The sequence below is a fragment of the Rana temporaria genome, chromosome 3, assembly GCF_905171775.1.
Source record: "Rana temporaria chromosome 3, aRanTem1.1, whole genome shotgun sequence".
Classification (NCBI taxonomy): Eukaryota; Metazoa; Chordata; class Amphibia; order Anura; family Ranidae; genus Rana; species Rana temporaria.
Window position 1 is genome coordinate 477,880,945 of NC_053491.1, and position 14,672 is coordinate 477,895,616.

Consider the following 14,672-nt stretch of genomic DNA (forward strand, 5'->3'; position numbering starts at 1 on the left):
ATGCACCTTACCACTGACCGCCCTGTCCAGCGAGGCATGGACATTGCCTTCCACATGCCGGTATAGAGCCGGAATCGCCTTCCGTGAGAAAAAGTGGTGTTTGGGTACTTGCCACTGAGGTACTGCACATTCCACAAACTCACGGAAGGGAGCAGAATCTACCAACTGAAAAGGTAGCAGTTTAAGTGCTAGCAATTTTGCTAAGCTAGCATTCAACCGCTGGGCATGTGGATGGCTGGGAGCGTACTTCTTTCGGCGCTGCAGCAGCTGGGGCAGGGAAATTTGTCTGGTACTATCAGTAGATTGCCCGCATGTACTACCACTACTACGTTGTGACACACCTATTTCTACACCTTTGGTGCAGGCTTCAGAGAGGACTGGGTGTCTAGTGGGGTTGGAGGTCACAGAAGGGCAAGGGGAGGTCCGCTTCGGTCTTTGGTGTGGGTCTTTCTGGTATGCTTGCCAACGAGCTGCATGGCAGCTCGACATATGTCTGGACAAACATGTGGTGCCCAAGCGGGTGATGTTTTGGCCACGCGAGATACGCTTGAGACATATGTTGCAAACAGCAAAGGTACGATCTGATGGACATGTTTCAAAAAAGGCCCACACCAAAGAACTTTTGCTGTACCGTTGAGACACAGCAGTGCCACGTAATGCAGTTGGTGTGCTGCCCTTAAGCTGACCCCTGGAGGGCATCCTGCCTCTTTGGAGATGTGCCTGTGCCTCGTCCTCCTCCTCCTCTTCCTCCTCCTCCTCTCTCCTATCAGGCACCCAGGTAGAGTCAATGACCTCATCATCCCCTCCATCCTCATCATCACTGTGGAAAACCTGGCAGTATGCTCCAGCTGGGGGAACATCACTCCCAGATTGTTGTCCCTCTCGGCCACCCCCTCTCCCTGGGCTCACATTAATGCCTTCCTCTATCTGTGTTCCGTCATCAGAGTCTTCAAAACGCTGCGCATCTTCATGTAGCATGTACCCAACACTGTGTTGAAACAGTTCGGGGGACTCCTCAGGAGGACACGGTGGGACTAGGGAAGGATTGTGTGATGCCATTGTGCAGAGGGTAGAGGACGCCTTGGCAGCTGCTTTGCCAGACGAACTATGATCAGTCTGTGTGAGAGAGGATGAGGAGGATGAGGACGGCTTGGTCATCCACTCAACTAATTTCTCTGCATGTTGAGGCTCAACACGACCAGCTCCCGAAATGAAGGACGAGCGGCCACGGCCACGTGCTGAAGAGGATGCACCACATCCACCACCAGCATTACCTCTAGATGCATAGCATGCTTGCCCTCGTGACTCTCTGCCTCTCTTTGTCCTTTCAGCCATATTTATGCGTTCAGGTGCTATGTAACAAAACAGACGCAGTCACACCAACTGCGTTCAGGTGGTATTAAACAGCACCCGCACAGTAAGAGCGACTGCGCTCAAGTGATATGTAACAGTACACACGCAGTGACACCAACTGCGTTTAGGTGGTATTAAACAGCACCCGCACAGTAAGAGTGACTGCGCTCAAGTGCTATGTAACAGCACACACGCAGTGACACCAACTGCGTTTAGGTGGTATTAAACAGCACCCGCACAGTAAGAGCGACTGCGTTCAGGTCCTATGTAACAAAATAGTCGCAGTCACACCAACTGCGTTCAGGTGGTATTAAACAGCACCCGCACAGTAAGAGCGACTACGCTCAAGTGCTAGGTAAGAGCGCACACGCAGTGACACCAACTGCATTTAGGTGGTATTAGGTGGTATTAAACAGCACCCGCGCAGTAAGAGCGACTGCGTTCAGGTCCTATGTAACAAAATAGTCGCAGTCACAACAAATGCGTTCAGGTGGTATTAAACAGCACCCGCACAGTAAGAGCGACTGCGCTCAAGTGATATGTAACAGTACACACGCAGTGACACCAACTGCGTTTAGGTGGTATTAAACAGCACCCGCACAGTAAGAGTGACTGCGCTCAAGTGCTATGTAACAGCACACACGCAGTGACACCAACTGCGTTTAGGTGGTATTAAACAGCACCCGCACAGTAAGAGCGACTGCGTTCAGGTCCTATGTAACAAAATAGTCGCAGTCACACCAACTGCGTTCAGGTGGTATTAAACAGCACCCGCACAGTAAGAGCGACTACGCTCAAGTGCTAGGTAAGAGCGCACACGCAGTGACATCAAGTGCATTTAGGTGGTATTAGGTGGTATTAAACAGCACTCGCGCAGTAAGAGCGACTGCGTTCAGGTCCTATGTAACAAAATAGTCGCAGTCACACCAACTGCGTTCAGGTGGTATTAAACAGCACCCACACAGTAAGAGCGACTGCGCTCAAGTGTTAGGTAACAGTGCACACGCAGTGACACCAACTGCGTTTAGGTGGTATTAGGTGGTATTAAACAGCACCCGCGCAGTAAGAGCGACTGCGTTCAGGTCCTATGTAACAAAATAGTCGCAGTCACACCAACTGCGTTCAGGTGGTATTAAACAGCACCCGCACAGTAAGAGCGACTGCGCTCAAGTGCTAGGTAACAGCACACACACAGTGACACCAACTGCGTTTAGGTGGTATTGAACAGCACCCGCGCAGTAAGAGCGACTGCGCTCAAGTGCTATGTAACAGCACACACGCAGTGACACCAACTGCGTTTAGTTGCTATTAAACAGCACACACGCAGTAAGAATGACTGTGTTTCTGTGCAATTCAATAGCCCAGTTGCATTAACAGCGACTGCGTTTCTGTGCAAATTAATTGCACACGTGCAGTAACAGGTAATGCGTGTATGTGCAATTAACTAGCACACGTTGACTAACACGGAGTACTAAGTTTAAGCTAATCCCTAATGCAGGCAATACAACACGTTAGAGCGCTGCATGTAGAACAATCTCCTGCCTGACAGATACTAATAGCAGATCTAGCTGAGCTATACAGTTTATAAATATATTTACAACTCCTAGGGATATGAATATATTCTCTACAAACTGTAGATTAAACTATACTGACTAGCCTTCCTGCTCTATCTATCTATCAATCTATCTATCTATCTATCTATCTATCTATCTATCTATCTATCTATCTATCTATCTATCTATCTATCTATCTATCTATCTATCTATCTATCTATCTATCTATCTATCTATCTATCTATCTATCTAGTAGAAAAGACACTGTGTCTCTATCTATCTTGCTCTCTCTAACTGTCTGTCTGCTCCTCTCTTTAACAAAGCCGGAACACACTACACGAGGCCGCCGTGCAGGCTGCCTTTTATAGTGTGGGGCGTGTACTAATCCCCCTGAGCCATAATTGGCCAAAGCCACCCTGCTTTGGCCAAATATGGCTCTTCGTTTTTTGAGCGCTGTGATTGGCCAAGCATGCGGGACATACAGCATGCTTGGCCAATCATCAGCGCTCAATGCCGCAGTGAATTATGGGACGTTTTGCGTCATTCGAATTTGGCGCGAACGACCCGTTTTGTTAGAGTTTCGACGAACGATCGAACGACCGATGTTCGTATCGAACGCAAAGCTTATCCCTACCGAGGATGACACCCCTTTTCCAGCAGGAATGTCACCCCCACATTCAAACACCAGTCACACTGTAGCCTGCACTACTGACCGTGTGCTTGGGCTACTAAAGAAAAAAAACTCATAACCTGAGTATAAAAAAAATTAATAAGAGGCGCATGCGCGGCAGCTTCCAAGGCATCTAAGGCTCCGCTCCACCACGGCCTAACATCTCTCACCGGAGCCGACTGAACGCCCCCACAGCTTCCTAACCGGACCCATCATGTAAGGGAACCTCCCCTGTCCCCGCGGATGTCACTACCGCTGGCCAGGAGGGACATATCGGCGCAGATGGCGGCAACTCCCGGCCCCCTCAGCTACGCCAACATGGCGGCTCCACGAGGCCTGCTTGCAGCGGTACAGCCTGGGGACTCCATCGCTGATCAGGACCTGCTCCCCCCGCAGTCTCCAGGTACTGACTTCCCCCCCGTGGCTGCTGCAGCTTCTCCCTCCTCCACCAAGTCCCTGCTGGACAGGATGGGAGCTGGATTCCCCACTACCCCCATGACAGATCCTCACACAGGTATGCTGCTGTCTGTGTGTGCAGTGCAAGAGGAGGCCCCTGTCCCCACTGACTTTCCCTCAATAATGGCTGCTTTCTCCCAAATGCTATCCAAAAGCCTGGCATTAAATGCAGCGGAAATTACATCATCCATCCATGCGGACTTGCTGCAGTTGGGGTTGAGGATGGACAACATTGAACAGAAGGCTGATCAGGCAGTGGCGCGGATTAATCAGAATTCTACCAGGTTACAAGAGGTTCAGGATCAATTGGAGACGGCATTTGCTAAGATCGACGACCTTGAGAACCGATCGAGACCCTATAACTTTAGGGTACGGGGGCTCCCGGAATCGGACAAGGAGGTACAAGTGGCGGTGAAATCCCTAATTAAAAGCCTCATTCCGGATATTGCTGAGCACCGTCTTGAGCTAGACAGAGCACACAGAGCCTTGCAATCCCCCCGATCAGATGGACTGCCCAGGGATATCATTGTGAAACCGCACTACTATGCTGTCAAAGAGGAGGTGATGAGAAGGGCTAGGCGATCGGACAATCTCACTTTAAATGGCTACAGAATTCAAATCTTTGCTGACCTGTCTCCTTACACAGTGCAGAAGAGGCGCGCTCTCAAACCGCTGCTGCAGGCTTTTATGGAAATGGAAAAGGAAATCACTTATAGGTGGTCCTTCCGTGTGAATTTTTCCTACAGAAACAAAAACTTTGGTTTTTCATCCCTCCCAGAGGGGGAACATCTGCTGATTCAACTAGGACTGATTGTCCTAGAACCTCCAACTTCACAGACCAGCAGGGGGACTCCTGGCTCCACGAAGAGGCCTCCGCCAGCAAGCCCACTGCAGCAAACCTGGCTGACACAGAACCACAAGCGTTACAAAGAGAACTCTCTAACCTGAGGATCGATCTCTGAAGTCTTTCCTGTCCTGCCAGGATCCTGACCTTCGAAGGTCTACCTTTCCCTGAATGGGATGGGGGGACCCTGTTCCCCCTCTGTCCCTGTGATTGCCCTTGTGGGAACTGTTTGCCTATCTCGCGGTCTGGTCGCCTTTCTGAGGCCTTTCAGGACTTTGTTGTGCCTTTTTTCCTTGGGACTGGGGCTATTGACTGGGACTCATGGGGGGGGGGTGTTTTCGGGAGCACCGGTGCTCCTGGGGATCCGTATTTTTCAACATAGTCTCTGGTTTATGTTTGTTCATATGCAACTCAGCCTTTCCTAGGAGGCTAGGTGAAAGTATCGGAATGGTCGCAGTTTTCCTGATAGGGGGAGGGGGGCCATTATTGGCTCTTTCATGGTTAAACGTACTTGTTTCCCTGGGTGGCATCTGCCCATCCCACTGGCTCCTTAGATTTTGGGGAGGGGGGGGTTGGGTCCTGGGTTGGGTCCTCCCTAGGGTCCCTGGTTGGTCAGTTTTTTTCCCTTTTGTCTCTCTCCCCTCTCCTTTTTGGTTTTTAGTTTCCCTTTGTGGGTTTTTGCCTACACGGTAGGGGCGTTCAGTTTTTGGGAATCATAGGCTCCCGGTTAGCCCTAAGTTATAGTTTAGTGGTGACGAGGCTGTGGTGGACTCAGTGCACCTCCATTGGATCAGGATCACCATTGGTGAAGCCAGATCCGTTTCCGGTCTCCCGGTTTTAGGGACTTACCGGTTCTCTAATGTTTTTGGGGTGGGGGCAGACTCGCCCACTTCACCCCGGGGTGGGGAGGGGTCAGTTTATGCAATGTTTTCTTATTGTAAGCTCTTATTTGCTTTGCAGCAGCTATGTATTTATTTTGTTGTCTCTTTTCTCTTCTTTCTCTTTTTCATCTCTTTTGCTTCTGATTTCTCCTCATTTCCCTTGGAGTGCTCCTAGGTTCCACGATGGGTTCCAGTCCTTCATCCCAGATCCCGGGTCCACAACGCTCCGGGTGCACGAACTACGCAGGGAATACTCTCTACAGGACAAAGGTAGGCTACATTTGTCTAGTATAGCTCCCACACCTCTGATCCATGGTTGACACACATTCACCCCCACCAAACCTCAAGCTCATCTCTTATAACACTCAGGGCCTAAATTCTCCCGTTAAACGCAGGAAGCTTCTCCAACTATACCACTCTATGCACGCGGACGTCCTTCTGCTTCAGGAGACACATTTCCCATCCTCCTACAGACCCACGTTCCTCCATCACCGTTATCCCCAATTTTTTCTTTCATCGGCAGATAACAAAACTAAGGGAGTGGCCATTTGTTTTGCTAGACACATTAACCTCTCCCTGGTGGAATCGATAGTTGACCCTCAGGGTCGCTATGTCCTGGTCTCGGGCCACATAGACGGGGAACTATACACTTTTGTCTCCTACTACACTCCTAATAAAGGTCAAAGACTCTTTTTTGAATCATTGTTATGCAAACTGCAACCTCACTTTAGGGGCTCTGTCTTCGTGGGGGGAGACTCTAACACAGCGTTTGACTTCTCACTTGATAAATCGGCGGACGGCACATCTAAACCTAAACGCCCTTCCAAACAGAGCTCTAAAATAGCCAAGCTCCTTCATTCTGTAGGGTTAATAGACATTTGGTGGGAAGCAAACCCACGCACAAAAGATTACACCCACTTTTCTGCCCCCCACAACTCCTATGCCAGGATTGACCACATATTGTCCCACGCCACGACACTTCCTTTACTGTGTAACTCCAGGATCGTAGATCCCCCCCTTTCAGACCACTCTATGGTCACTCTGCTTACTCGGAGGCCAACGGGATCTAGAAATCCGCCTCGCTGGTGCCTGAGAGAGTCACTTTTAAGTGACCCGATACATTGTTCCTTATTAGAGGAGGACATTAAGGAATACTTCCTTATCAATGCTACGAACGAAGTGTCCCCTTCCATGGTCTGGGCGGCGCACAAGACGGCCATCAGGGGAAAACTGATTCAGTTAGCTGCTACACTTAAAGCCCACAAACGCCAGCCCACGTCTGATTCACTTGCCCGACTGGACGAAGCTCGTGCTCTTCTTAACCTCTCACTGATGACTGCGGCCGAGCAGCACCTTCGGTGGTCCGGGGCTAAGTTTTACTCCCAAACTGACAGGCTAGGCTCCCGTCTGGCCACTAAACTGAGTCCCAGGGCGCTAGCCTTCCCTAAAATCCAGGTATCCACAGGGGAACTGACACAGAACCCGACTAAAATAATGGATTCCTTCTTACGATTCTATTTGGACCTGTACAAACCTGCCCGTGCACCCCCTTCCCCGACAGGGAAAGAATTTTTGGACGATCTCCCATTACCGTCCCTGACTGTGGAACATAGGGATATCATGGAATCCCCTTTCACTCAAGAGGAAGTGTTGTCCACTATTAAGGCCCTCAAACTAGGCTCCTCTCCAGGACCGGATGGCTTCTCCACTGGTTACTATAAGAAATTTGGCACGTGCCTGGCCCCTCACCTGACGCGACTGTTCAACTCTCTCAGGGATGGAGCCCGTCTGGGGACCGACTTAAACTCTGCTTATATCTCGGTCATTCCGAAACCGGATAAGGACCCTAGCGAGGTGTGTAATTATCGCCCCATTTCTCTGATCAACAACGACATTAAAATTATGACAAAAATACTAGCGAACAGATTGTCAAGTTTCATTTCCTCATATGTACACAAAGATCAGGTGGGCTTCATCCCTGGGAGACAGGGAACGGACCAGATCAGACGGTCTATAGATATCATCTCCCTTCTTAAATCGCATTGGGATGGTGGACCGCCACAGAAGGGTTTCTTGCTGTCCATAGACCTACATAAGGCCTTTGATTCTATAGACTGGGAGTACTTGACGGGGGTGTTCTGGAAAGGTGGGGGTTTGGCCCTAACTTCCTTAGCCTCATCGGGTCACTTTACTCAAGCCCCTCTGCACAGGTACGCCTAATGGGCAGATACTCAGAATCCTTCCCCATAGGCAGAGGGACCAGACAGGGGTGTCCGCTCTCCCCTCTCCTCTTCGCGGTGGCCATCGAGACATTGGCAGTGGCACTGAGATCGAATCCTGACATCAAGGGGGTAACTTGTGGTCCACAGGAACACAAATGTGCTCTATACGCTGATGACCTCTTGCTCTTCGTCACATCTCCCCTTTTATCCACCCCAAATATACTTAAGACACTACAGGTTTTCAGTGAGATTTCTGGATTGCGAGTTAATTTGGGCAAATCCCTAGCTATTAATATCTCCGTCCCCCCCGGATCTGCTCAAACAGCTTTCAGATACCTTCGACTTCCCTTGGGCTCCCTCACAAATTACATATTTAGGCATCAAGCTTATGCCAGATTTTAATGGCCTCTTTAAGGCGAACTACCCTCCTATGATCAGTAAGTGTAAAGGGGATTTTGAGAGATGGACCAGATGTGGGTTGTCCTGGCTGGGCAGGGTGAAAATGACCCTTTTACCACATCTTCTATATTTATTCCGCGCTCTCCCGATCCCGGTACCGAAACATTTCCTCAATAAATTCCAAGCAGAGATTATCCGGTTTGTGTGGGGGAAAAAGGGGTATAGGTGTCCCTCGTGCGTTCTCTTTCGTTTAAAAACACAGGGTGGTCTGGGGCTTCCTAATTTATGGGGGTATTATCAAGCGGCCCAACTGACACAAATGTCAACGGTTTTCTTTCAGGGATCTAAACCTGACTGGCTCGCAATGGAACGACAAGCCATCCCATCACATACCATTGATTATATTTTGGGGTGCAACTCCAAAAGCAGACCAGCCATTTTGTCTCCCACGCTATCCCACTCCGTAGTCCTCTGCTCCAAACTATTCTCCCTTCACGTCCTGATTTACCCCCTGAAACCCCGTTCGCATTTATTCCATAACCCCGACTTCCCTCCGGGGATGGATATCAGGGCTTTTCGATGGTGGACGGATAAAGGCCTGTACAGGATAGGACACTTTCTCTCCCCAGCGGGCCCGCTTTCCCTTTCTCACTGCAGAAAACATCTGGACATGCCCAACGACAAACTCTTTAGGTTCTCCCAAGTTTCCCACTTTCTCCACTCTATTTGGACGGACAAGTCGGTGCCCCCCAATATAACTCCCTATGAACACTGGTGCGCAAACTCTATGGATCAGAGGGGTGGGATCTCATTGATATATGTGGCCCTGATGTCTAAGACTGATAAGCCTTCTTATGCCTGGGCCTGGGAGGAGGACCTGAACACCTCGTGGAGCACTGGTACTGCGCTTCAAATCGAGCGTATAAAGGTATTCTCAATGTATGTCTCATAGAAGCTAGTCTTAAACTTATGCTTAGGTGGTATTACGTCCTCTCCAGGCTGGCGAGAATGTTCCCAGGGTCCTCTCCACTATGTTTTCGGGGATGCGATTTGGAGGGTAACATGTTACATATGTGGTGGTCCTGCCCCCGCATTAGATCCTTCTGGAAAAGGTTTTTTTGCACCATCGGTTCCTTGCTTGGGATAGTGGTACCTCCTCAGCCTAATGTGGTGCTGCTAAATCAGTGCATCCCTGGCCTTCCTAAACACTCCAGGATCTTATAATTTTTCATGTTATTGGGGGCCAAAATGACCATAGCCAAATCGTGGAAGAAACCCTCAGTTTCCTTCCAGATGTTTAGGAGAAAAGTCTCTTGGATAATGTCACAGGAACAAATAGTAGCTAAATGGGCGGACCAGTCCGATAAATTCAGTTCTATTTGGGAACCCTGGGCTACCTTCTGCAATGTGTCTCTTATACCTGGGGTTCGGCCTGGGAACGGGATCACTCCAAGCTAATCTTGACTGTGTCTCTCTGTCCCTTTTCTCTTTACCACGTTTCTCTCTCTCTCTCTCTCCCCTATTGCACCTCCCTTGGTGATATGTCCTGCCGTTGGGTCTATTATAATGTTTTGGGTTATGCTCCATTATGTGCTGATTGCTCTGGAGCAGGAAAACTACCTTCCCCATGGTGGTTGAGCGCTGCTGATCTATGCCGGCGCGGGCTCTGTGGCCCTGGTTCTCGGGACGCAGCGTGATCCCTTTTAGGGGCGTCCAGAGGGCCGTGGGTCACAGGCACTGAGCGGTACTATCATATTAGCCGGGTCATTATTATTGCGCTCACACAATTGGTTTTACCACTACTGTTTGCTTGGTCTGGAGGATTTAATTTGCTAGGATAACTTGTTTATGGAATATATTCTCCCGGCTCTGTTATGTTGGATGGACTTGACACATCACTTTCATGTACCATTGTCCATTTTCATTTTGTTATTGGAAGAACTTTCAATAAAAATCTTTAAACTTAAAAAAAAATTATAAAACCATCAGCGACGCTGACGTGCCCCACGCCTGCCACGGCCACGGCCACGGCCCGGCTCCTCATGGGAGACTCATGGGGGGGAAATCAGGAGGAGGAGGAGCATCCCCTGGTCTCTCCACGGCTGGCGGCCTGGCCTCCAACGCCAGGGCGATGCGGGTGAGGACCGCAATGGTTTCGGCCTGCAGCAGCCTGGACTGCCTCACCTCCTCCTGGATGGCAGCTGTACTCTCCCTGACAGCCTCTGTCAGGGCATGGACCTCATCCACAAGGCCTGCTGTGGTGGCCTGCAGATCCCCCAGGCAGGTGACCACAGCTGCAGAATTTGCACCAACGTCCTGCACAGCTTCTGACATAGTGGGAAAGGAGGCCATGCTGTCTGCCATGCCTTCCACATGCATGGCAACCTCACTCAGATGGCGGGTCTGGCGGGCCTGGTCCCTCCTTAGGTGTTCTGGGAGAACATCAGAGACCCCCCTAGTCTTTCTGGTTGCCTTCCTGTGGCCAGAAGAGGCTTGGGGCTGTGGAGAAGGGGAGACCCTTAAGGAGGAAGCCCTGTTGGGGGAGGACCCGGAGGGGCTACCCCTGATGGAGGGCTGACTGGTCCCAGCCACAGGGGGAGACTCCTCCAAATAGAGGCGGACCTCGTTACCACTGGTCACCTTCTTCTCCTCAACCACCTCCTGAGTAGAGGTGTGGCCACTCCCCTCCACTGATGACTCCTGGCTTGCCAGGGGGTCTGACTCAGACTGATGTCCGGGGGATGGTGTTGTAGAGCCACCAGCATCTGATGGCATATAGCACCCTCCTGCACATCTGTGGATGACACAAAACATTCACATGTTGGAGGATCCACACACTTGTCACATGTTCCCTTCCACCCCCACACATGCTACACACCAGATAGGAGATAAAACACACTGTCCTCAAGGCATCCTCAATGGAGTCATAGCCCTCAACTCCCTCCACTTGATGCCTGTGGAGGCACTGGGCAACCACCTGCTCCTCAGGAGTCAACATCAGGGTAGTTGCTGGTCCCCCTCCAGTGCCCCTGGCATGAGTCCTCATCTTGGCCAGCTTACCTTTCACCAGGCGACGCAAATCATTGATTTTTTTAAGAATGTCATTTGGGGTCCTGACCTCGTTGCCCAAAGCATTCACATCTGCCGCAATCTGCGACAGGATCTCCGTCCTCCTGGCCTTGGTGGTGTTGGCACTCTCTGCACTATGGAGAAAGATATCAAACTGGCCCATGGCCCTGATAATCACCGCCTTCTCCTGTGGGGAATAATTCAACTTCCTCCTCTTCTCAGCAGCTGGAGCAGACATGGCTCAAAAAAAAACAGCAGCAAAGAAACCAGCAAAAGTACCTTGCTTCAGGGGGGGAAACAAGCGGATGTACTTTTGCACTCGACGGGCGCATGTCTGGCTGTATTTATGCCCTGGGCGTATCTCACTGATTACGCCGGGCCTAGTTCTGAGCATGCGCAGAGAGGCGCGGAACAATGTCAGCGTCACGGCGCATGCGCCGTTCGTTTGGCCCTTCATTTGCATGGGGTCACGGCTCATTTCAATGGAACACGCCCACTTCCTTCCTACTTTGAATTACGCTGTCTTACGCCTAGGAATTGACGTCGCGCCGGCGCAACGTTGGACGCAAATACTCTGAGGATACGGTACTTGCCTCTCTAAGTTGAGCCGGCGTAGCGGAAATGAGATGTGCTACGCCGGCATATATATGCGCCGATATACGTGGATCTGGCCCTATAAGTTCTATACTTGCAGGTTCTTTAAAGGGATAAAACGTGGGATATGTGCATGTATTGCAGAGATCTAGTACATATTTTTCCCCCGAAATACACTTTAATAAAATTTTACATCTGGACCCTTTTACAAAATAAATACAAGTGCAAAATGGGACAGAGTTATCCAGAATGTATACATTCTGAAATAATATTTGAAATGTAAAAAAAAAAGGAAATAGAAGTCAATACATTTTCTTCTCCGTGCACTAATAAATAGTAAAGAAGTCATCCCCTGACAGTAAAAACATCTAAAAATTATTTCTCCATATGTCAATTATTATAGACCCCATGACAATATCAATACATATTTCATACTCCCCATAGCTCTTAAGATTTATGTTTCTTACCTATAAAAGCCACAGTGCTCTATGGTCACACAACATTTGCAGGCCATGCTGAATGTTGCTATTATTAATATTTTTATCTAAATAAACCAATTAAGATTTTTATACATTTATGAAGATATTTTTGCTATTGAAGGTTTTACACCGGTAACATTCAATCATCCTCATTTTTTAATCTATACGTTGAAAGATATTTTGCCGATTTTTGCTACCAAAGAGCAGTATGATATTTTTCCTAGCAAATCTTAACCTACTTTCCTTTTTGCTTTTTTATCAACAATCAGTCTGATGTAACAATTTTTTTCAATCTAATCAAATATTAATTTTCTTTTATTACTGTGCTCCATTCATTTACCACTTGACTGTATTTTACGTTCTGTATTTTGCTTGGTTAATTTGTAATTTTGGATTGCATTTATTGCTAATGCTGCTGAAAATGGTTGTTTATTTTTTTATATTTATTTAGTATTACTGTACTGTATTTATTGGCGTATAACACTCACCTTTTTACCCTGAAAATAGAGGGTAAACAGTGCCTGCGTGTTATACGCAGGGGGCTGTGGAACGTTTTTTCCTGAAACTTCCCTCTTAAAGTTAGAGTGCGTGTTATACGCCGATAAATACGGTAGTTATTCCTTCTGTCTTCCCTTTCTTAGTTTGCTTTTTTTGTTCACCAACTCATTTTTTCCTTACACCCCCCATTACATTTCAGCTCAAACCCTTGTAGTGCCGGAAAGGACAAAAAAATAAATAAAATGTCCTATGTTGTGAAAATGGATGAGAAAAATAAGACCATAATTACAGTGATCCAGCTCTTAGGGTTTCAGACTCCACAAGCTCTAACATTTGTTTTATTCTTTTTATTTCTTCTGATGTATTGTGTGACAATATGTGGGAATCTCCTGATCATCACATTGGTGTCCTACAGCAAAACCCTCCATTCTCCCATGTACTTCTTCCTCTCTCAGCTCTCTGTAATGGATATTTTATTGACAACTGATGTTTTTCCATATATGCTTCATTCTATGTTGGAGAAAGATTCTGCCACCATGTCAATTTCTAATTGTATCATACAGTTTTATTTCTTTGCTGTGTCAGAAACCTCAGAGTGTCTTCTGCTGACGGTGATGTCTTATGACAGATATGTGGCCATCTGTAAACCATTGCATTATACTTTATTAATGAGTACTCAATTTTGCTGGATAACAATTCTAACAAGTTGGATTTTAAGCTTTCTTTCTGGATTGATTTATACTATAGAGATATCGAAGCTACAGTTTTGTAGTCCTAATGTTATTGATCATTTTTTCTGTGATCTTGGCCCAATTCTAAAACTTTCCTGCTCTGATACAACCATTGTTCAACTAGAATCAACATTGATAAATGTCGTTTTTGCTTGCGCCCCAGTTATTTTCATCATTGTGTCATATGTTTATATTATAGTCACCATTTTTAAAATCCCCTCTATTACAGGAAGACAGAAGGTTTTCTCAACATGCAGCTCCCACTTGATTGTTGTTTCCATGTTTTATGGAACCTTAATTTTTGTTTATTTGATACCTAGGAGAGGGCAATTATTGAACATTACTAAATTCATATCATTACTGTACACTACGGCAACGCCAATGATAAATCCAATTATATACAGCCTGAGAAATAAGGATTTGAAACAAGTCATAGATAGAATTGTCAACAACTTTTTAAAGATGCATTTACATCATTATTAAATGTTAAAGGTATGCAAGCTGTAATCTAACAAATATACTCTCACCCTTCTGGTTCTTTTAACTTCTATAGCTATATCCCAAAATCATGGGCCTCTATCATTTAACTTTGACCAGAACACCCGACATATCATCTGGCAGGAGCTGCAATCCATTATATTCCTCTTGTTCCCAACACCAGCCTCCCCTTCTGATGTGTCCTTTGGAATGCTTGTTCTGTCTGTAACAAACGTACCTATGTACATTACCTTTTTATAGCTACCGTATATACTCGAGTATAAGCTGACCCGAGTATAAGCCGAGGCACCTAATTTTACCACAAAAGAATGGGAAAACGTATTGACTCGAGTATAAGCCTAGGGTGAGAATGCAACAGCCACTGTAAGTGGAAAAGAGGATCAGCAATGCCCATTTGCACGCCTCACTGTGCCCATTGCAGCCAG

At 47.7% G+C, this 14,672-nt stretch overlaps 1 protein-coding gene across 1 annotated transcript; it reads left to right on the forward strand.

Annotated features, from left to right (window-relative positions):
• The first annotated feature begins 13,136 nt into the window (after positions 1-13,136).
• On the forward strand, positions 13,137-14,242 carry LOC120931011 (olfactory receptor 1468-like). Its single transcript, XM_040342137.1, has one exon. It carries the CDS (start codon positions 13,261-13,263, stop codon positions 14,230-14,232), a length of 972 nt encoding a protein of 323 aa, XP_040198071.1. The 5' UTR covers positions 13,137-13,260; the 3' UTR covers positions 14,233-14,242.
• The last annotated feature ends 430 nt before the right edge of the window (positions 14,243-14,672 follow it).